Here is a 24704-nt window from a genome sequence, read left to right on the forward strand (position 1 = left end):
TTCATGATTTGGTAATGGTTCTATAACGATGTTACCAAGCGTACAATTCATAATATGGTAATGGTTCTTTAACTATATTACAATGCATACAATTCATGATTTGGTAATGGTTCTATAACGATGTTACCAAGCGTACAATTCATAATATGGTAATGGTTCTTTAACTATATTACAATGCATACAATTCATGATTTGGTAATGGTTCTATAACGATGTTACCAAGCGTACAATTCATAATATGGTAATGGTTCTTTAACTATGTCACAATGCATACAATTCATGATTTGGTAATGGTTCTATAACGATGTTACCAAGCGTACAATTCATAATATGGTAATGGTTCTTTAACTATATTACAATGCATACAATTCATGATTTGGTAATGGTTCTATAACGATGTTACCAAGCGTACAATTCATAATATGGTAATGGTTCTTTAACTATGTCACAATGCATACAATTCATGATTTGGCAATGTTTCTTTCACTATGTTACAATGGATACAATTAATGGAATCATCTTTCGTTAACTATATTACAATGCATACAATTCGTGGTTTGATAATGTTTCTTAACTGTGTTAGAAAGCATACAATTCATAATACATACATTGTAATTGTTCTCTACCTATGTTACAATGCATGCAAATCAGGGCAACAAGACAAGTCATACAATGACAAATGTAACAACAAATTGTAGTCACCAAAATACATTTCAAAGCCGGTATATTACAGCGTAACACTCATATGTTTAACATCACTGCGGAAAGGAATAGCTGACCATATAGTTCAATGAAGTTCCCAAGAGTGCCAAAAATAATGAAATTTTACCTCATAAGAATACAGGTGAACGTCCTGCAATAAGTTCATACACCTGAAAAACTAAAGTTTCTGGGACACTTCAACAATTGAAAATCCAAAATCAAATGCCGGGGCAATCAAAATGTTTTGAGCCTATTCTAATTCTGATATGTGTATGATAAGAATAACTGCATGGCATTGAATTATGGTTTATATCATTTACATGAACGTATTATTGACATGAACATGTCATGTCATTCCGGTCATGTGGCATCTAATCACATGTACCCCTATTGAAACGACAGGTATTAATAAGCTAGAGTATAGCGAAGTTATGAAGTTTTCGGTCCTTGAGGGCCACCCGCAAAGCACATTGAGGAGCAGTATGTGCATGTTAGTTACATATTTACCTTTATATCAACAAGGTATGCCGTCACATGTTAAACGTTAGAACAGAGTTCCTTAAAAATACAAATGTTGACTCAAAGCGGTTTCATGAGAGCTCGAACAAATGTTATAAGCCACACAAATATTTTATTTTTATATACTCGTATAATGATAACACACTAGCAAACATGGGCACATCAACTGAACGTATCTATAAATGAAAGTTTGAAGCACAATTACTGTAGATACGTTTACAGTTTCTACCACCACTAAGGGTTCTTGCACATTTAAGATAAATGCTACATGCAACACAGGCTTTGGATCTGTAAAGGATGCAGGTGTTCCTGTAAAAGTGACAAAATAATTTCCTTCTCATCATCTTCGACCAGAAGACCTTCCTTAGATACTCTACATCTCATTGACGTGGACAGAGAACATTTGCGAGTTTTTGTCCTTTATATACCCACCAAGGTCTTTTGCATGACCGTTTAAGCTCCATACAGACATAATAGGCAGTGTGACCATGAGTGTTTTCCCGCGACAGATCAGCACCCATCTGTAGAAGCAGCTTCACCATGTTGTATTGTTTTCTTCTCACTGCCACATGGAGTGGTGTGTCGCCATTGTCGTCCATGGCATCAACATCACTGCCGTTTACAATCAGAATCCTAGCGATCCTAGTATGACCAGATTGTGCACATCTATGTAGAGGTGTCCTGTTATGTGCATCCTCTGCATCAACATCGGCACCAGCGTTTAAAAGCAACTCCAGTGACCGCTGACAATTCATGGAAGCTGCATGGTGAAGTGGTGCATCGTCATCATTGTTCTGAATATCAGGATCGGCATCCTTCTTTAACAGTTGTTCCACAAACTTCCAAACCTGGATATGTCTTCTTTGATGTGGTATGTAATAAGAAGCTCTCCCACCCTGACATTCTGCCACAAGTTTCAGTAAAAGGTTCAATGGTGTGTTCCCATTACCATCTGTAACATTAGCATCACAGCCCCCGTTTAATAGAATACAAACCAGTTCATAGTTTGAATTCTGAACAGCAATGTGAAGGGCAGCAAGTCCATTATCGTTCTTGATATTGCAATCAGCTCCATGCTGCAGAATCACCTCCACGTGGCCATTAAGACATACTGAACGGCCAATCTTCCTTTTCTTCTTAACCGACTTCATGTCTTTTATTTCCAGCTCTTCAACAATCCACAAGTTCTGTCTTTTTGGTTGTTTACTCCTTCCATGAACTTCGCTTCTACTACAAGCTATCAAGAGCGGGGTGTCACCGCTATTGTTTCTTAGGTTTGGATCAGCTCCATTCCTGAGCAGTAAATCAAGTTTACCTTGAATTCGAATTTGACACGAGTATGCATGGTCAACCCAATTGTGGAGAGCTGTACATCCCAAGTTATTTTGAATATTGACTTTGACATCGTTTTCAAAAAGCACTTTCAAACACCTCCATGAACTCTGTGAAAAGTGAAGTGCAGTATTTCCATGCGTGTCTTTTGAATTTACATCAAAGCCCTTTTCTAGAAGCAAAGTCATAGTTTTCCAGAATCGTCTGAATGCAAAATTTATGAACATGTCTCCCGTGCATGTTAGGTTTTCCCCATGTTGAAAAATTATTTTGAATATCTCCAGTGGTATGTATGAACGCCAAATGAGGTCTGGAATGGCCCCCCTTCGCGATGGCTGAATATTTACGTCGGCTCCCTTCTTGATTAAGCACTTCACCATTTCCCAGTTGTTTTCTGTAAGTGCAACGTGGAATGGTGTGTATCCTCCCATGTCCTCCAGTTTGTCGGGATCGTTGTAACTCTTGACAGTCGTAGTTTCATCTGTTATGTCAGGTGCTTTGGTTTTGTTTGAAGTCGTCTGGTCACTTGACCTGGATTCTATGTTTATGCTATTTTTATCAACACTATCGTCTTTAGACTTTGTTTCACTGCTTGTATTCGTGTTTTCTTGAACAGTAGATGGCACGGCTTGGCCCTGATGGTTTTCCACCATCGCCTGACCTGTTGCAGAGGAGTCTGTGTCTTTTATGCCTTCAGATACTGTCTCGACAGTTCGAGTTTCCTCAGAAGCTCTTTTATCCGAGATAGCCTCGCCAGTACTATCTACTCGTTTCTTCCTCGCCATTCCAGCATCTGGTGACGTTTGGACTGCTCTGATATTAGGGTTTGATGGAGAGCAGCACGGAACTGTTCTGCAATAGATGATCTCTGTTAGGTTTGATATGGTGTGGAGTGGATGATATGATGGAGATGTAATTGTTCTGTTATCAGTACTGAGCAGATTTACATCAGCTCCATGGTCACATAGCAATGCAGTAATACTTTCGTGACAAACTCCTTCCATGTCTGTCATAAACTGAAATGGGTTGTTTGCAATCTCACAGTCTCTTTGGTATCCCATGACAAGTACTCGTGGATAATCCCCTTTTGCAAGTTTTATAAGACACTTTTGGGCACACTCTTGGGTTTGGCAGAAACCGTGATTGATGAGGAGTTTCACTTTTTCAAAGTTATTGGTACTTCTCAGAGGATGTAGATTTGAACAGGGTGGATTCCTTGGACAATATTTCAACAACATTGCAAGAGTCTCTACAGATGAGGTCACAGCTGCCTCATAGACTGGTGTCATACCTTTCTTATTTTCCAGTAAAACATCAGCACCCCTTTTCAGAAGGATCTCGACACATGCCTTTGTGGACTGTGTTGACAGTGCAAGGTGCAAAGGTGTGTTTCCGCCAGTGTTTCTCTGATTTACATTTGCCCCCTTATCAATAAGTGTTTTAACAATCTGAATATGATTACCAACTGAAGCAAGGTGGAGCGCAGTGTTGCCCTTATTATCAGCAATCATGATATCACTACCAGCGTGGATGAGGGCCTTAACCTTGTCAGCCTTGTCTGTTCCTGACAATATGGCCAAATGGAGAGCTGTTGAACCTTGAGAAGTGAGTTTCTTCACATGAGGATACTTTTCTAGAAGCAAGGTTAAACATTCAGAGTTCCCAATTTCACTGCAGATGTGGAGAGCTGTTTTTGAAAATGTGTCCTGATATGCTGTGAGTGGACATACCATTCTTGATAAAATCATGTTTAGTAACTCAGTGTTGGAATAAATGATCTGTGAATGCAAAATTGTATATCCATTCTCATCAACAGCATTGACATTGGCACCACAACCAAGTAGCAGCTGAACTGACTCTATACTGCGTTTTGAGGCTTCTAATAGTGGCGTGCTGCCCTCTGTGCCAAATGTTTGTGAGAAGACACCTTGAGCCCCAGTGGTTGGTGGTGTCTCTCCAACTGAAAAGTTGCTTAATAGTATTTTTAGAGCATCTGGTGTTTTGTGTTCGGATGCCATGAAAATCAGCTTTCCTTGGTCCACTTTGACGCCCTCCTTCAGAAGAAGTTTCAACATCTGCGTTAAAGCCTCTTGTCGGTTGTCATAATGGTAGCTGCAAAACTGGGCCATCAGTTGGTAGAGAAATGTGTTCAGCATGCTTTGGTATCTTCCTTCAGGCATTTCATGTGTATTCTTCTTTAGACATTTCATTATCTCTCTTACATGTTTCACTTTGAGAACGGCTATTGCTAAACGCACCAACTGCTCGAGGTAAAGCCAGTGGAATCCCCTGGATTGTTTGAACCGGTGTAGAAGTGCTTTCATAAACATCATATCCTCTTTGTCGGATACAATACACAGGGGAATGACAACTCTTGGAAAATCAGGTTGGTGAGCATTAATTTCAGGAAACGCCTTTAGAGCAACATCCATGTTACCCTTGAAACATGCGCAGTGAAGGAGTCTGGTACCATGTGTCATCTTCACTTGATCAAGAATTTTCTTTGCTAATGACTCCAAATTTTGCATTACTATCAAACAAATGAGAGTTTTGTATGTAGCCATCCATCTTCTGTACGGTTTTATAATTGAACTTCTCGCCACTTGACCGTCAGTATGTGAAAATGCAAAAGGTGCATCCTTGTAAATATGAAAGAAACCAATTTTCCTACGGCAGATGCGCGTACATCCCTCGCATTTTAAGATATATTTTGTGAGAACAATGTTGAATTGTTCGTCCTTCAGTGCAGAGTGACTTAACACTGAAAAGAAGTCCCCTTCTCTAAGCTCATAAGCTATTCTCTGTGCAAGGATTTGACAGTTTTTCATTTGCACCTGACACACAAGACTTCCTTCTGAAACTCTACACGATGAGAGTTGTGTGTATTGAACAAGAAATCTAGTGGGGCACATATCAATGACATCTTTGATATGAAAACTGGAAAAGCTTAGGAGTACAGAATCATACAATATAGGATGAAGGAATCTGTACGTTTTGTCTGATTCGCAATATGACAAATACTCCCCTACCATACTGTCAGCTACACCTTCAAGACTACATGGACTGACATCAAACTTAACAAATTTTCTGATAGTTTTCAAAACAAGGACAGGGTCCTTGATTTCACTGGATTGTTGATCAGGGTAGAAAAAGCTCTTTGGAAGCCGGCCCTTCATCACTGCAAGAAGAACCAGAACAAGATACTGGAGATCACTTTGTTCACTCACTCTCTTCAACCTCTTCACTATGCATTTGACAGGGTTTTGGAAATACTTCAGGCCTTTCAGGCGTGATTCATTGTCCCTAGCATAGAACTGACATATCATCGGCAAAAATGGAATGCTAAGTTTTGAAAGAACCGACTTTTCCGCTGTGCTCAATGGTTTTCTCACTGCATTCTGAATCATTTGTAATTGTTCATCGCCGGTTAGCTGATATTTCGGATCTGAGAGTGACAGAATGTGCGAGGTTTGAAATATTTTATATTCTGAAAGTTGTTCTTTGCAAGCGTTGAAAATGTCTGTAGAAAACAAAAGAATCAGGTTCACGATTCCAAATTCAATATGGGACCAGATGCTATCAAACTTCTGCAGCCATTATGCTTTCAAGTAGGATTCAGTGTTTTCGATCCCAAACATGTTGTCCACCAGAACAGTAAGTTTCCTCCTAGGGTCCTGCCTCTTTGTTAGACGTAGCGGTAGGGTGCCCCAATCTTCTGGACTGGTTAAGATGACAGGTTTAGATCCTGATGCTAATGATTTTAAGATGTGCAAACCCATGGTCGTCTTGCCACTTCCTCGCTGCCCTACAATCACCACCACCCCATGGATTGCTAATCGTTGTTTTGCTTCACGACTAGCTGTTGTCTCCACAAACTTCTTCCAGTCAAATGACCGCAGGCGCAGTTTAGCTGATTCTGCAGAATGTGAAATTATATCGTTTAAAAGAGAATATAAGAGAATTCCAATAATTTGCTGGGTGAAAGATAAAGTCATCAGCAACATATACCCAAAGTTTCAATTACAAATTATGCATATTTACGTCTTAATCACGAAAACGGTTTCTGTTTTCTGAGCTTCGGCCATTATGCATATTCCTCTGGAAGTCACGTGACCTTTCTCTTTGCAAGTGTGCTTCAAGTAAGGCAACATTGGGTGAGTGTGGCGGATACACGCACGTCTCTACTCAAATGCGTTTTATCTAGTTATGATTAAAACATTAAGAATGAAATCACCCGGCCTTCCTCACCAGTGTTATTTATTCCTCAACAACCTTAATGAAAATGGTAAACATGCATGAGTTTCAGATGTCCGTCACTTACTTTTCACTATTGGAGTTTCGTGTTTGGACAGAGCAAGAAGCGGGAACAATATTTAACCACACTTTTGCACAAAAATCCTTGATATTTGTTCCCAGGTGTGGCATATGACTCTTTGTAAATCCACATATTTAAATAATTTAAATAATTATTCGATTTTCAAATCATTATCAAAGTCTGAAACATACCATACAGCACTGAGTGATAACACCCTTATTCGTGCATTTTCTACATATGCGTATTGCACTGCATTAGATGAAAGTTAATCTATTGAGAAAAATAAACACTGTACTAATGAAAACATGCCTGTATGCACTATGTATGTCGTAATCTATGAGTTCTCGAAGATGAGTACCATGTATCATTTGTTTGTGAAACGTATGCGGATCTACGACCAATATAATTACATAATATCAATTTCAAAAGTAATTCTGTTCTCGGTACGAAGAAGCACACAAACCATAACTTCTGTAGACAAATTCATGAAACGTGTGTTTTCTAGGCCATGAAAATGTACGTATGTTCTTCCTGCCACATGTTAAGGATATGTCGTCACAAACAATTGTGTGCTCTGGGTCACATGGCCAAACTACCGAATGAATCAAACTGTTGCCTCCGTTTCGATGGATTCCTCATCTTCATCTCCACTGGAAGTTTCTCCGATGTAAAATTAGCTCCTATTGGTACTGTCCAACTTCCATGTGAAAAATAACGTCAGAAACATCTATTACAGCTTCAGAATCCATGGTCACTACCAGGTTAACTGATGATGACAGCGGGATTACTTCCTAAAAACAAGGAAGCCTATAGTGTTTGGAAGCTTCCGTCAAGGCGCTTCGATTTGCTATGTATAGGGCCCGTAAGTAGGCCACGGCTCTTCGCGAGACTTTACGTTGTTTACTACTTCCGGCGACAAACGACATTTCATACCTGTTCAAATGACCTTATAGCTGACAGCTGGTAGTTGATAGGAAACGATACTCCTTGCAGCAATAACAAATTTCCGATCTAACCTTTCCCAAATTAACCGGCTATTATGATTGTCCACAGTCGTGCCAACCAAACAGGGCCCCGTCCAATGAAGTCATATTTTGCGGTCCCGCAATTTGGAACAAGAACTGGTTTGTGGATATAAGCTTGTCATCGGAAATCTGGCACCGTGATTACGTTGGGCTCCGTCTCGTAAGTTTGCGCGCGTATGGGGGGCCGGAAACCAGTCTAGTACCGGAATTAGCGCCTCGCGATACTCATAGGCCCTGCAGTGGTGCCTTTTTGGTATGACCTGTGATTGTACGTTAAAATCCCAAGTCGTCCCAATTTCTTTATCAGTTTTGTCATTGCCATATCCTTGCTCATGGCTTCACGTGTTAGAGGTCTATAACCTACCCCATCTCGAGCTACCCTATCTCGAGCTTTCATCCGACATTAAGCCAGCGCTCACTCAATCATAAAACGAGTCTTAGAGTTAATGACAGATAGAGTTTTCAGAACGTTACGTGTATCTACCTATTGTGAGAACCCAAAATGTTTCCATCTGTCAGAGTTAATAAACAGTAAGCATAACCGGGCAATGTTTAATGAAGTCAAAGGAGGTTACGGGCAAATATAATGTGTAAATTTGGAATCAAAACGACCTTATCAACTCATCAGTTTACAAAAATGATTGGGTCCAGTCTCTCTCTATAAATAACATCAAAACATTAGAACGGTCCTATAATATAAACCATACATGAGTAGGTAGTGTTTGGGCAATGTTGACAGTTTAGACAAACACTGGGATGATTACAAAGTTCAAATTTCTATTGTCTGAGTGAGTGAGTGAACTTAGTTTCACTCTGTTCTTGTGAATAATCAAATCTGGACCAGACAAGCCCACTGATCAACAGCAGGAGCATCGATCTGCACTATTGGGAACTGAAGACGTGTCAAGCAAGTCAGCGAACCTGACCAACCGATCTCATTTTTCGAGATTAGCTTTAAGAAACTTGATTAATATGGCCTTGTAATCATACCACATATCAAAAATCATTATTATATGTTGGAAATGAACATTTCAAAAGTTGATGAGTAACAATAAAAACAAGACACATAATGGATGACATCTTCTGTAGTGTATTCTGGGCCCAGTTGCACAAAGCGATCTTAGTCCTACGACTATCTTATGCCTATGTTGGAGAATGGGAGTTACAATCACTGTCGTGCTAAAATCGCTTTGTGCAACTAGGCACTGATGTGCCCTGACGATACAGACTGCATGCCAATCGCACATGTATCAATACCAAATACCAAATATATTCATCTTCACCGAATAAATAAGTAATCATCCACATTGTATATTAATCATACTTAAGTTTCTATGGTATCTGTATATTATTCAAGGTACATACACAAAGTATAACATATAGGTGACGTTTCGTGAAAACGTAAGCGTTTCACACTTGAGTCTGTGTAAAAGTAAAACATTATAGAAACCTTATGCAAAACGTTGTACCATGGACTGTCAGTATTATGAGAACAATCATTTGATAATTCCTGCCAGTATTAGGACACACATATATTTATCCCAACACATGCTTACCAAGTAAATTCGTGTAGCGACCTTCATATCTTGGTTCTGGAAAGAGAACATACATTTACAAGAGGCAGGAAAGATACGTTAGGCCCGAAGTCACAAAAGTGACCCTAGTAATGGAAGCTACATATTTCGCTCGCGCTCAAAATGACACTCAAGAGAATTCACCTCATTTTCTCATTGGGCAACCCACTAAGGAAGAGCACATACACTTATATAAATATATATTTTTTAATTCAAATAATTAAAACATGCATGTTTTTTCAGATTATGTATAGATATATATCTCGAATATGTGTCGTTTGTGGTGTCTGCTGAAATACACCAAACCATCATCGTCACTATATATTTGTGCAGGAGCTAAGGCATCACACTCACTCATAATTTCCCGATACACTAACAGAACTAAGACACTACCTGTATACTTACAAGCTATTCATTTGGTGCACTACACCCACCCAGCAACTCATCGATAACACGATACGGATATTCAGATAGTGATCCGTCAAAGGAGCGTGTCCATACGTTAATACTCATCAATCAAACTACATGCATATTCTCTACAAACAAATCCACAGAACGTTATGTATACTCATGTGTACTAAGTATGGTCACATGGCGACTCACCGAAGGAACAACACATATACTCACGTATACTAAGAAGTATAGTCAAATGGCGACTCCCCGACAGTATACTCACATATACGAAACCCATCAAAGGAACTGCATGTATACTCACACTGGGACTCGTCAATGGAACAGAAATACCCACAGATTACAGAATGCCGGACATCGTCTGCCATCTTTGAAAGCATTAGAGTAGGGTTAGGGTTTGGGTTTGGGGTAGGGTTAGTTTTTGGTTTAGGCTTAGTGTTTGGTTTAGGGTTAGGGTAAGGTTTAGGGTTAGGATAAGATTTAGGTGTTTGTGTTAGGGTTAGGGTGACGTGACACTAGGTATCCGGCATTCTGTAAATGTACCCACGCTGGGATTTGTCGTGTATCCACCGTGATTGACCTTAGTCAATGACAGAACAACAATTGATGTGATAACAGCAGCCACGTTTATTCCACCACCCATATTCAAGGGACATCACTCTAGTTGACTCTAGCATTAGAGCTGGCATTAAGTCTTACGGTGTAGTCTCCCTTAGACTGTTAACTTTATATACTCATAAGTGCCATACACTACAGGATTCATCAATGGAACAGGTATGCTCACACTGGGATGCATCAATGGAACAGGTATGCTCACACTGGGATGCATCAGTGGAACAGGTATGCTCACACTGGGATACACCAGTGGAACAGGTATGCTCACACTGGGATGCATCAGTGGAACAGGTATGCTCACACTGGGATGCATCAGTGGAACAGGTATGCTCACACTGGGATACACCAGTGGAACAGGTATGCTCACACTGGGATACACCAGTGGAACAGGTATGCTCACACTGGGATACATCAATGGAACAGGGATGCTCACACTGGGATACATCAATGGAACAGGTATGCTCACACTGGGATACATCAATGGAACAGGTATGCTCACACTGGGATTCATCAGTGGAACAAGTATGCTCACACTGGGATTAATTACGACATACATCATCAGTGGTATACACACATGGAGACTGGTACACACACATCGATCTATTTTGAATAAACGCATGAACTTCAAAGAACCTACGCCAACACTGACCTCGCACTTGCGTGAGAACAAGAGATCTGCAATACTCATTCACCCCTATACTACTGACTGTAATGCACTGAATTCGTTGATTGTCTGTGCAATAATCTTACCTGCTATCACATTTGGTTGTTGTACGAACGAGCAGTTTGTAGCATTTATTGTGATCTGTTCTCCTATTCCGTCTGGTAATTGCCTACAGTGATTCGTCAGTTCCCTGAAAGTACATTATAACGATTTTTGTGATGGTGATTGAACATAAGAGAAGATCCAATGAAACCTTGATCCTAGTTCTCTAATGTCCACACTAATGTCCAGACTAGTGAGTGGGGTTAGTTTTAAAAGCGGCGTAAAACCAAACTCAATCACTCACTCTAAGTTCCCCCCAAAGTAATGTATGTCTGTATGAGGGGGCATTAAGCCTTAGCCTTAGCTCCTTACCCACAGGACGCACTGGGTGCAATGTGTGAAGCATTTCGTTTTACGGCTGAAGTTTTCTAAGGCGCCGCAAAACCATACTCATTGAAATGTATCCGATGGTGTTAGAAGGGTGTCCAAAGTCAGTTATTACCCTTGAATGTCATATGTAAGTAGGACTTTTACAAATGAACATCGTTTCCACTGCGATTATACCCTATAGTCTGTATATACTGAAGCGCAAAAGAAGTATCATGCTACCAGAATTTTGCCAGATATGTTTCATCTTAATTCTACTTATGTTTTTCGCTTTTATGGTTGAGTTACCCCTGTTTCGTAGCCAGTGTTAAAGAAAATTTTGTTTCAGATTCTGCATTTGATAAAAAGCAACATATCAAAATGCAATTGAGTAATGACGATGGGACGAGGTTTTGTGCGTATTCTTGAAAATGACAATGCACGTGCATCCCGAGGTGTCATCCCTATAAGAACAGCCACCGAACACGCACCGAATCATTCAATGTTCGACAGTGGTGACATGTCACGGTTTTCAATGGAACAGAGGGACCAAGCTCAAAGAAGACTGAATGCTGGCCCGACTGCAAGACATGTTGCAAATCGTTTTTCTGTTCATGTTCGAAGAATATACGGCCTGCAACAACGAGTCCAAGCCGCTGGAAGACTTTGGGGCAAAATCGTCAGATAGTCCGTCATCACCTGCAAAATCGCTACCTAAACTCACGGACAAACGCTAGAGACCAATCAGCGGCGAAGGTGTTTAAGGCAGAGAAACGTCAGATGTTGCAGGCTCGTCTCCAGTGAGCCACACATCATCGGAATTGGCAAACTGTTGTCTTCTCCTACGAAAGCTGGTATTGCGTCTCGACTGATGATGACAGAGTGAGAGTGCGGCGGCGACGCGGGGAGCGTTTTGCAGATGATTGTGTCCTGGAATTGGACACGTGGGGAGGTCTGAGTATAATGACATGGGTTGCTATTGCTCCCAGTCACATACTAGGCCCTACGGCGTTCCAGAATATTGGTCCTGGTAGAGGAAATTATCTAACATCTGCCCCTTACATTGATCAAGAGCCAAGACCCTTCGTTGTGCCACATTTGGGTCGTCATGGAAACCACGTCTTCCAGCAGGACAAGGCGCGTGTCCATACTGCCAGAGCAACTAGAGACTTTCTCCGTCAACACGGCATACAAACTCTTCAATGACCAGTCATCAGTCCAGACCTAAACTGGATAGAACACTTGTTGGACGAGATTAAGAGAAGGCTCAGTGGTGTGCGACCTGGCCGACAACTGCAGCGGAACTCTCTCAGGCTTATCACCGAGTCTGGGCACAAGTTCCTATGGCCGTCATCAGCCGTCCGATCCACTCCATGTACAGACGATGCAACGCTGTTGTCAACGCTCGTGGAGGCCACACACGTTATTGACTTTCGGATTCCACTGTCGCGCCACCTGTCCTCACTTTTACATGCAATTGTCTGAAATTCGTCTTGAAGTATTAATGATCAAACATTCTGAAATCTTTCCGACAACCATTATATCATGTACACATGTTTGAATTAAACTGATTACCAATTTCAAAAAGGGTTTTTGCGCTTCAGTATATTACATTTTGTGCCGCGAATAGATGCAAGTTTGCTGATGCGGTGTTAAATAGTGCTAAATATTTACCCACATGCTCGCCTCTTCCTTATACACAGTGCTAAGAACCCATCATTGATAGTTTGTATCAATGTATGCCAATTCAGGGTTTTTTCCGTTACAAGATCCTGCAGTTCAAAACCATAGCTGTGCAAGTAATATCTGTAATACATCGTACCCCATATGATGTTCCATCAGTGATTGCCTTTCCATCTCCACGACGGTGTTCTGTTCGTCGACCTGGGGAAAGGACGATAATAATAATGAAGGACACTCAACGTCAATGCTGCAGATTTCTTTATTACCACACATCATGCAATCATGGCACACATACATGACGCACATGCATAACACGCATACATGACACACATACATAACACACATACATAGCACGCATATATAATACACATAAACAACACACATATATGGCACATACATAGCACACATGCATGACACAAATACTAACACACACATATATAACACATACTTAGCACACATGCATAAAACGCATATATAAACACATACATGACACACATACATAACACACACATATACATAACACACATACATCACAAACGTCCTAACACACATATACAACACACATACTTGGCACACATACATAACACGCATTTATAAACACATACATGACACACATACATGACACACATACACGACTCACATACATAACACACGTACATCACACATATACATAACACACATACATCACAAAAAACCTAACACACATATGTAACACACATAACACATATGTATAGACACACATACTAACACACAAATATATAAGATATACATAACACGCATATATAACACACATACATAACACACATACATATACAGAGAAAAGATGCACGCACATAGCACATATGCATGCCACAAATGCTAACACACACATAACACACATATATGTCACACATACACAACACATGCGTCACACACATACATGACACACAAGCATGGCATACATAGATGACACACATAGATAGGACACATACATAGTACACATGCATGTCACAAATCCTAACACACATATAACACATATATGACACACATGTATGACACACACATACATAAGACACATACATAACATACATGCATAACACACCAACAAAACACAAACACGAAACACTAAATACAAGATCAAGAGTATCAACGACAACCAGTTTAGCGACAAAAGGACAAACATCTTGGGTTGATATTTAGAGACTAGAAACTTTTGTATCTCTATTGACAATTATATTATCGTTAAGTCTTTGTCTTATGTTTACTATGTGTGGCCAAGACATCCCTTTAAAGGTCTCAAATCTACATTGGTAGATCGTTTCCTGGGTTATGTTCCTGTCTTGCGTCGATTGGTGGCTTTTATTGGGGATACCTTGCTGGTATCAAACATTAAGGTGTTGATATTGGTCGATCCAAGACCCCAGAACAAGCTTTATAGAACTTTTTTAGACCACAATAGCTTCAGTCGTAACCTTTAAGGGTCGACTTTGGGTTTTCTAGAAACTGAAGCAGTTTCGAAAAAGGCTTGTTCCAACCCCAGAAAGTGCCTTGTCCAGGGCTAGTATTAGTATTGAGTACTAGTATTAGTCCCAATATCACCCATGACGTATTCCCTGGGCAGCATCTGACAGACCAGAAATACATCACCTGTTGAGTAATCTGCTGCTATAACTGACATCACCTGAATGTGAGTCGTGCAAAGGGAAGTCCAGTTCTAATTATTCAAGACTCTGCTATATTTGTGATCGACAAATATCTTGTAATAAATAAACAGGAATGATGTTTAAAGTCAGATTGTCTCCCAACACAAAGACAGCACTGACCAGCTTAAAGCTCAGCGACGTGAACGAAGAACCTACATTCAGGGATAACCTACATCATCATCTATCCTTTGCTGCTATACTGTACCTCGGTGGTGAGGTCCTCCACGGGGGCATCCTTGTGATTGTTACAACCTCGGCTGTGTTTGGCACAAATGTATCCAGTCTACCGCAAGACTATAGAAAAGCACAAGGTATGACAGAGGCCCTTATTGGCCCACAACATGTCATGATTATCAAAATTTTACAATATGATAATTTTAGCAAAAAAGGGGCTAAATTAATTGTTGAAGTTACCTCTAATTGCATTTTTATGTTTTTAGTGTTGTTAGTTTTCCTCTTTGAAGACCTCAAAGTTGTCATATTTTACAATATCTTCTAGAAACCTACATTTTCTGATTTTCAGAATGATAGAAAAGTGTGAGCAAAAGCGTGACCCATCCCAATTTTTTCACCACATATGTAGAGAGTAAATTAGAATGCACACCTAAAAATAGTGGTGGGTCACGCTTTTGCTCACATGAAAATCTTTTAAAAAGTGCATTTTTTCGGTTTATGAAATTGCCCCATACAACATCTCAAAAAATAAACATTGATATAAACTAACATCATTAAAAACAATCCATCACATTTACACATCTGTGCCATGATACATTATATTTTGAATGGTTTTGTGCTCTAAACTACACATATCAAACATCGTTATTAAAATTTTCAATATCATAAGGCACTCACAAGACTGATTTATGAGAGGTAAACATTGGTGTTTGGTTGTTAGTCTCTGCTAGAAAAATAAGAAGATGTCTGAAGATTTTCAAAATATAATCAAGCAGTACTGTAAATGTGAGAATCTTTGTTATTATGTAAGAATTTGATCATAGTCTTTTTTAATCATCTGTGTATCAAACACCTTTGAGTCACCTGTCACTGTCAAAATAACACTTTCATTCAACAGGATTGCCATGTATAAACGTATGCATTTTCCAAGAACTTATGTACCTTGATGTTTCCAATGACAAATTAGATTTCATTTAACCAAAATGACTATGAAAAGGATTTTTTTAGCTAGAATAAGAACATTGTATCAAGGTCTAGCAGATGATGAACACAAGTCATACATAGTTGTAAAGTGTAATATGTAAGGTTAAATTCACATTGTGAGGCCAAGGAATATGTAGCCTAATGGTTGCTATAGTGGACTGTTGGGTGTTTTTTGTTATCAGACATGCGTGTTCAAGTCCATGTAACTGTTCTATCTTTTTTTCAAAGTTTGTTTATCAAGTCTACAATGTTTAACTAATCTGTTTAACATCAGATCCAGATATTGTAATTTTTTTTCTTAAGTTTGCTAATCTATGTTACAACACTGGTCAAACAAGCTTTAATTAACATCATGTAAACCTTTTTTTAAGACACTGACCCTTCACCTTTTCAAGTCGATCTAGTTGTCTTTGTTCCCAATAAAATTCATATTTTATACATTTTTATACTTTAGGCTTATACACTTTTGAATACTGCAGTTCTTGAGAGTGAATCAGATACTGAGATTGATGGCTGTGCGAATGAAGAGTAATAGTGGATGTTTTATATCTTTATAGTGGATAAGTTGTGAATAATTACTCTTTTGAATACTGACTTTAACATGTGCACGGTGTTAATGTGAACCTGCGCTGACAATGAAATTTCACCCGAAATGGGCCCCTTTGAGGTCAAGACCTGTGATTGTTAGTGCAACATGGTTGGCTATTGTAATAACATATGATGATTGCGATGTTAACTGTATATTTGCTCAAACTGGTTGTACACGCTGTCTCGCAACACTAACTTGTTAGAATGAAGCTGTGCCCAAAATGAAGCTTTACCCAAAACAGGCCCCTGTGATTCTTAGTACAACATGATTGTTATCATGCTTACATGTTGTACAATGGACCCATGGATTACATTTGCAAGGAATGCTGTGAATAATGACTGAGTTTTGGGGAAACAACTGGCAAGTAATTGAATTAACAATGTTTTGCAACCCTAATTGGGCCCCTTGAGGTTAAACCATTATGATTGACATTAATATGTTTTTCAGCATGACTACCTGTTGTAAAACTGCTGTAATTTGTATATAAATAAAATAACAGTTGTAAATACGCCATTATGGCACACTGATATTTCAGACTTCTTGTTATTTTTCATGGGAACTGATAAAACCCATTTTGGGCCCGTCTGCAGCACAATTACACCTCAGAACATATAAAATATAGCATTTTTATGCAAAGCTAACTTGTCTCTAAACAAATAACATGTTTTCAGCCAATTCTGTTAGTGGGCCAAAAACCACCCTTATCATACCTTGTCCTTCGTGAGGTCAGTGCAATTACATTATTCTCGAGTTCATATGATGTATTGTGGAGTCGTCACGCCGAATCCAGTTGACATACCATGGACTGGCCTAGCTTTAACCCCCTGGATGCCGAGTTTTTTTTCAGGCGCACATTTTCATAAGATTTGAAAAGTGAACGTTGTGCGAGAATTGCGCTCGCGTGGTCCTGGATCTGCGTACGACTGTGAAATTGCACAGACATGTAGAATATTTGATTTCCTATCCGTTGGTATAAATATAACTGCGACTAACTCAGGGGGTTGAGAAATAGACACGGCTAAATGTTGTCCAAAACTTTTGTGTGTGTTCAAAAACAGTAAATTTCTCAGTTTTTTATCGTACACCAATAAAAGCACTCTGCTACGATTTTTTTAATTTGGCATCTTTACGGAAAGTGTGAGCGAAGAAAATACAGCTTGATATCTGAAAGACATAGGTGTATATGAAATGGATGTATGTGCTAATGCATAACGTCATACTCACAAAATCAAAAATGACCCGCAATAAATGTCAAAAATCGATTTTCTACTATGACGTCAAACGTCGATAGAGAGGTCATGCACGTATAAAGATAAGGGGGCATAACTCAGCTATGGTTTACATTAGGTCAATGTAACTCCGATCACATGGAGAGAACTTGCTGTGGATATGGACAGTATATTTTCGTGATGTTTTGTTCACAGTGAACCAAACTATTCCAATACAAATTTCCCCAGTGTGAGAGAATACCTTTTGGTAGTTTCACAATTTGTAAGAAAAGATGCAAATGTACTACATCAAAAAGCAGGCAATAGCGATTTGGATGTCCCTATCCGATACATATTTTAGTTCTTAGATTCCCATATTCTCCTGTTTGTGTATATGTATTTTTATTAATTTTCCATCATTATTAACGGAGTAGCAGCCACATTTTCAAACGTAATGAAATAACTGAAAATAATGCGACATTTTAGTTGACGTCACAGCATGTTTTGTGCATTTTGTGACGTCGGAAAAAGACTACTCTGGTTGCTGATTAGTTTATATCTAACCTAATTTGTACTCAATGTATAAAAGATCTCGGCTTCTGTGTCAGAATTCAACACTTTTTAGCCAAAATATAAAATGAATGGTTTTATCACTGAAATAGTGTCCTGAATATATCAACAATTATACGGTTTTACTACATATCTTATTGTGAGCAACACGCGCACCTGCCTAGCATCAATTTAGCGTAAATGAAAATTTCACAACACCTGAATATTCATTGAGTATTCATTTAGGAAAAAGACTGTTCTTCTCATGATTATGAAATCAATTCCCTTCATAAGTATGCAATGAAAGGTACAAAGAGATCGCTTTTTCAGTAAAGAAGTATTAGAAAATGGACGTAAGGCTTGTCCAAATTAAGACTTGACCTGATTTATATATTTTTAACAATTTCCGTATAAATATTGTTTGAGTTAGACATTCTGCCATCAGATATATTTTAATCGCATTTGAAATGACTTTATTATCGAAAAACAATGATAATGAATCATGAAACGTTTTGACAAACTCGCACCTGGTCAATTAATATTCATAATAGTTTTTTCTATAAAAACGACACAAACCAATACAATGAACAAGACAATTCCTTTAAATAGTAGTATGTGTGCCCCTACATTTGATAAAATGTACAAATCATTTTCATTAATATTATCCGTTTTACTTATAAGTTGGAAGTAAATCGCTGTTTATTAACCTGTTCATATGAAACTGCAATATTTGTCTCAACGTACTGAATATTGCTCATGACGGGAACTAAAGCATATGTTGCAGTAATGGCTACGTGTGAACACTTGCGTAGAGGCTTAAAATGTGGTATAATACACTTACTGAGTCAATTTCCCATGTAAATATTATTCAAACAATCAAAAGCTTTCAAAGAATATAAACGGATACCCTATATCCACACATGATATGGTGTTGAACATGGATATATGTAGATACTGAAATCAATTTCATGAAAAAATATCTGAACGATGCGCAAAATATACATCACAATACTAAAAGTGCAATCGGAATGGTATGGGCATTGTGTTTACTCTTGTTCAACCGACCTCACCTCAAAGAAATTGCCTAATATGTGCAACAATGTTGACGTGTGACATCACTGCCGATGACCGATTTCTTTCAAAATGGCGGCTTCACTGACAAGGGTACACAAGATTTTGCGAGGACGTTTTCCTCGTTTCAGGGATCTTTTGTACATAAATGTGAGATTTAAGTAATCAGAATTATTCTGACTATCTGTGTATTGTTATATACTCTTATTGTTTACATTGTAAATGACGGAAACAGCCAGAAATGCCGATAAGTACCGTTGTCGTTCTGCGTGATTTTGCGTCAGTCATGGCGTCACGCTGCACTAAAAGTTTGACAGTTTCTTATGAATCACCAAATTATTTCATTGTATCTATTTTCAATTTGCTATTTTTTGCCACGATACTCTTCCCCTGAATATACTAAGCGTATTGATCCATTGTAAGCAATGATTAGAGGGCTGGATGTTGGAAAATTTCCGAAAATGCTAGGCAGTGTAAAATTGGAATTTTTCTTTGTTTACATTCCAGTCAAGCGCTGTCTTTCGAGCACAGCGTTCGTTTTCATACAAGGTATATATTGTTTCGTTTTGGCAAGACAGTTGGTATTGGTGACCATTTGTAATTTGATTTTAAGATGCATGGGGAGTTCAATGATGCATTTGTCGCAGCTAACTATGAAGTATACATGATATAATAGGCTTCTCAATACCGGCATTCTCGAAACGTGATTTTGTAAACACTATCCAATATGGCGGAAAGCGCACTTCGGCGTTCGTGTAAGTGTATTTTCGAAAACATCCCAACCGATTCTGGGTACATCGGTGACGTTTCAGAATTATCATTCCTGGTTACATGAAAACTTGATATCAGTGATCATTAATGTGCTATTGTTGAAATTCATTACTCCCAGGGGTTAACCCCCTGGATGCCACAGGGACATATATGTCCCTCCTCTTCACCCCTCACTTTGAAGTCGAATAAAATTCTAAATATACCACGCATATATAAATACTTCACAGTTTTGAATTCTGCGGAAACTTCCCAGTTTCTTGATACCATCCACTATTATCTCAGACCAAGCGAAAGTCCTTAAAATCACCTTTCAAAATAGGCTTCTTCGTAAATGTCGCCATTTTTCAAACTGTACAAAATCGAGATTCACAGCGTTATTTGCAGTATGTTTTGAAATGTGAAAATCGGATAATTACTGGGAGTAATGAATTTCAAAAATAGCATATTAATGATCACTGATATCAAGTTTTCATGTAACCCGGAATGATAATTCTGAAACGTCACCGATGTACCCAGAATCGGTTGGGATGTTTTCGAAAATACACTTACACGAACGCCGAAGTGCGCTTTCCGCCATATTGGATAGTGTTTACTAAATCACGTTTCGAGAAGGCCGGTATTGAGAAGCCTATTACATCATGTATACTTCATAGTTAGCTGCGACAAATGCATCATTGAATTCCCCATATATCTTAGAATCAAATTACAAATGGTCTTTGTCACCAATACCAACTGTCTAGACAAAACGAAACGAAATATACTTTGTATGAAAACGAACGCTGTGCCCGAAAGATAGCGCTTGACTGAAATGTAAACAAAGAAAAAATCCAATTTTACACTGCGTAGCATTTTCTGCAATTTCCTAACATCCAGCCCTCTAATCATTGCTTACAATAGCTCAATACGCTTAGTATATTCAGGGGAAGAGTATCGTGGCAAAAAATAGCAAATTGAAAATAGATACAATGAAATAATTTGGTAATTCATAAGAAACTGTCAAACTTTTAGTGCAGCGTGACGCCATGACTGACGCAAAATCATGCAGAACGACAACGGTACTTATCGGCATTTCTGGCTTCTTCCGTCATTTACAATGTAAACGATAAGAACATATCACAATACACAGATAGTCAGAATAATTCTGATTACTTACATCTCATATTTATATACAAAAGATCCCTGAATCAAGAAAAATGTCGTCGCAAAATCCTGTGTACCCTTCTCAGCGAAGCCGCCATTTTGAAAGAAATCGGTCATCGGTAGTGATGTCAAACGTCAACATTGTTGCACATATTAGGCAATTTCTTTGAGGTGAAGGTCGGTTGAACAAGAGTAAACACAATGCCCATACCATTCCGATTGCACTTTTAGCATTGTGATGTATATTTTGCGCATCGTTCAGATATTTTTTCATGAAACTGATTTCAGTATCTACGTATATCCATGTTCAACACCATATCATGTGTGGATATAAGGTATCCGTTTTTATTCTTTGAAAGCTTTTGATTGTTTGAATAATATTTACATGGGAAACTGTCTAAGTAAGTGTATTATACCACATTTTAAGCCTCTACGTAAGTGTTGGAAGATCACACGTAGCCATTACTGCAACATGTGCTTTAGTTCCCGTGATGTGCAATATTCAGTACGTTGGGACAAATATTGCAGTTTCATATGAACAGGTTAATAAACAACGATTTACTTCCAACTTATAAGTAAAACGGATAATATTAATGAAAATGATTTGTACATTTTATCAAATGTAGGGGCACACATACTACTATTTAAAGGAATTGTCTTGTTCATTGTATTGGTTTGTGTCGTTTTTATAGAAAAAACTATTATGAATATTAATTGACCAGGTGCGAGTTTGTCAAAACGTTTCATGATTCATTATCATTGTTTTTCGATAATAAAGTCAATTCAAATGCGATTAAAATATATCTGATGGCAGAATGTCTAACTCAAACAATATTTATACGGAAATTGTTAAAAATATATACATCAGGTCAAGTCTTAATTTGGACAAGCATTACGTCCATTTTCTAATACTTCTTTACTGAAAAAGCGATCTCTTTGTACCTTTCATTGCATACTTATGAAGGGAATTGATTTCATAATCATGAGAAGAACAGTCTTTTTCCTAAATGAATACTCAATGAATATTCAGGTGTTGTGAAATTTTCATTTATGCTAAATTGATGCTAGGCAGGTGCGCGTGTTGCTCATAATAAGATATGTAGTAAAACCGTATAATTGTTGATATATTCAGGACACTATTTCAGTGATAATACCATTCATTTTATATTTTGGCTGAAAAGTGTTGAATTCTGACACAGAAGCCGAAATCTTTTACACATTGAGTGGAAATTAGGTTAGATATATACTAATCAACAACCAGAGTAGTCTTTTTCCGACGTCACAAAATGCACAAAACATGCTGTGACGTCAACTAAAATGTCGCATCATTTTCAGTTATTTCATTACGTTTGAAAATGTGGCTGTTACTCCGTTAATAATGATGGAAAATTAATAAAAATACATATACACAAACAGGAGAATATGGGAATCTAAGAACTAAAATATGTATCGGATAGGGACATCCAAATCGCTATTGCCTGCTTTTTGATGTAGTACACTTGCATCTTTTCTTACAAATTGTGAAACTACCAAAAGGTATCCTCTCACATTGGGGAAATTTGTATTGGAATAGTTTGGTTCACTGTGAACAAAACATCACGAAAATATACTGTCCATATCCACAGCAAATTCTCTCCATGTGATCGGAGTTACATTGACCTAATGTAAACCATAGCTGAGTTATGCCCCCTTATCTTTATACGTGCATGACCTCTCTGTCGACGTTTGACGTCATAGTAGAAAATCGATTTTTGACATTTATTGCGGGTCATTTTTGATTTTGTGAGTATGACGTTATGCATTAGCACATACATCCATTTCATATACACTTATGTCGTTCAGATATCAAGCTGTATTTTCTTCGCTGACACTTCCCGTAAAGATGCCAAATTAAAAAAAATCGTAGCAGAGTGCTTTTATTGGTGCATGATAAAAAACTGAGAAATTTACTGTTTTTGAACACACACAAAAGTTTTGGACAACTTTTAGCAGTGTCTATTTCTCAAACCCCTGAGGTAGTCGCAATTATATTTATACCAACGGATAGGAAATCAAATATCCTACATGTCTGTGCAATTTCATAGCCGTACGCAGATCCAGGACCACGCGAGCGCAAATCTCGCACAACGTTCACTTTTCAAACTTTATGAAAATGTGCGCCTGAAAAAAAACTCGGCATCCAGGGGGTTTACAGCTGAGGAGTTCGTGGAAGAATGTTGTGTTGTTTCATTGGCTGACTAAGTGAGTTGGCAATATTCGGTTCAGATCGTATGAACCTCTACCATCAACAACATTGAATGATGTAGTTTTGTGACCATAAGTACTGGTTTTGTAAAAAGTTTACTTCCAGGAACTGTATTCATCCCCACTACCGTATGATTGTGAAACTGCCTCTGATGATTATGAAATTTACGTTGTTAGTTTGTTCAATTCGCTCTTGGAAATGTTCCGCGACATGACGACGGTCTGACATGATATCCAGACGACAACCACAGCCAGTGTCATTGTGACTTGGGCGCTATCGATCGATCGACTCACCTGTCTACAGCAGAATTAGAGCTTTGTGTCTGGCCTATGTGATCAGTTCAGTGGAAAATGAATCTGGTATAAAAACGGAGTGCTCAGTCTCCTTGACCTTGACTGGACAGTTTTACATTTGTACCTCCATAAAGGCACGCGCAACGTGATATCAGGTCTTAAAATACATTTTAAAAACTTTAACTTTACAAACTATGCATTTGATCATGATTGGGCAGCCTATTTCCTTTCGCTAGTCCCGAAGACTCCAAACACAATGTAATCAATGTGTGAATCTAATTTGTGTTTTTTCCCGGTATACTCACTCACTCACTCACTCACGATTTAAAATGAACACAAAAACAGACAACATCAGAGAATATCATGGCTCAAACACACATGGGAAGTTATAGTTTGTTGGCTAAATCGTTTCAACAGGATTTCGAGACTGAGGATGTTTTGCAGGAACATGGCACGACATGGAACTGATTAAATTCTCATCTTACCAACCTGAAACAAGCCGCAGTACCCCTGAACAGATCTCTCTCAGAACCTCTACATGTCCCGGCGTTCAAGTACGTGACTTGAAGTGCCAGGCCCAGTGTTCTGTCACGTGGAATACACCCACAAGATGACCAGAGTTCATAAGTTGGTAAGCAAACTTTCCAACTTCAAAAAACACAAACAGAATCCACCCAGCATTTGTCTCAGCATAACACTGTAGTCTGTTAAATTCAAAGATGGCCAGGGTGAATTCGTGGATAGGCTTCA

At 38.6% G+C, this 24704-nt stretch overlaps 2 protein-coding genes across 2 annotated transcripts; both read right to left on the minus strand.

Moving 5' to 3' along the window:
• Positions 1-1316: 1316 nt before the first annotated feature.
• Positions 1317-24689, minus strand: LOC137273274 (uncharacterized). Its single transcript, XM_067805818.1, has 5 exons — positions 24444-24689; positions 13388-13449; positions 11244-11347; positions 9450-9485; positions 1317-6469 (listed from the first exon to the last, which is right to left on the minus strand). The coding sequence occupies exons 2-5, from the start codon at positions 13420-13422 to the stop codon at positions 6150-6152; spliced, it is 495 nt and encodes a 164-aa protein (XP_067661919.1). The 5' UTR covers positions 13423-13449; positions 24444-24689; the 3' UTR covers positions 1317-6149.
• LOC137271584 (serine/threonine-protein phosphatase 6 regulatory ankyrin repeat subunit B-like) lies at positions 3317-4709 on the minus strand. The gene is made up of 2 exons (XM_067804028.1): positions 3845-4709; positions 3317-3405 (listed from the first exon to the last, which is right to left on the minus strand). The coding sequence occupies exons 1-2, from the start codon at positions 4707-4709 to the stop codon at positions 3317-3319; spliced, it is 954 nt and encodes a 317-aa protein (XP_067660129.1).
• Positions 24690-24704: the final 15 nt, after the last annotated feature.

The sequence above is a fragment of the Haliotis asinina genome, chromosome 2 (genome assembly GCF_037392515.1).
Source record: "Haliotis asinina isolate JCU_RB_2024 chromosome 2, JCU_Hal_asi_v2, whole genome shotgun sequence".
In the NCBI taxonomy this organism is placed as follows: domain Eukaryota; kingdom Metazoa; phylum Mollusca; class Gastropoda; order Lepetellida; family Haliotidae; genus Haliotis; species Haliotis asinina.

Excerpts from the sequence above, each read along its gene's own strand:
- LOC137273274 (XM_067805818.1), bottom strand. The coding sequence starts at position 13,422 with ATGGAAAGGCAATCACTGATGGAACATCATATGGG. Across the intron at positions 11,348-13,387 it reads CTGATGGAACATCATATGGG|GGAACTGACGAATCACTGTA; the intron begins GTACGATGTATT and ends ATGTACTTTCAG. Across the intron at positions 6,470-9,449 it reads TCGCTACACGAATTTACTTG|AATCAGCTAAACTGCGCCTG; the intron begins GTAAGCATGTGT and ends CACATTCTGCAG.
- LOC137271584 (XM_067804028.1), bottom strand. The coding sequence starts at position 4,709 with ATGCTGAACACATTTCTCTACCAACTGATGGCCCAGTTTTGCAGCTAC. Across the intron at positions 3,406-3,844 it reads TTTACTGGAAAATAAGAAAG|AACAGTTCCGTGCTGCTCTC; the intron begins GTATGACACCAG and ends CATCTATTGCAG.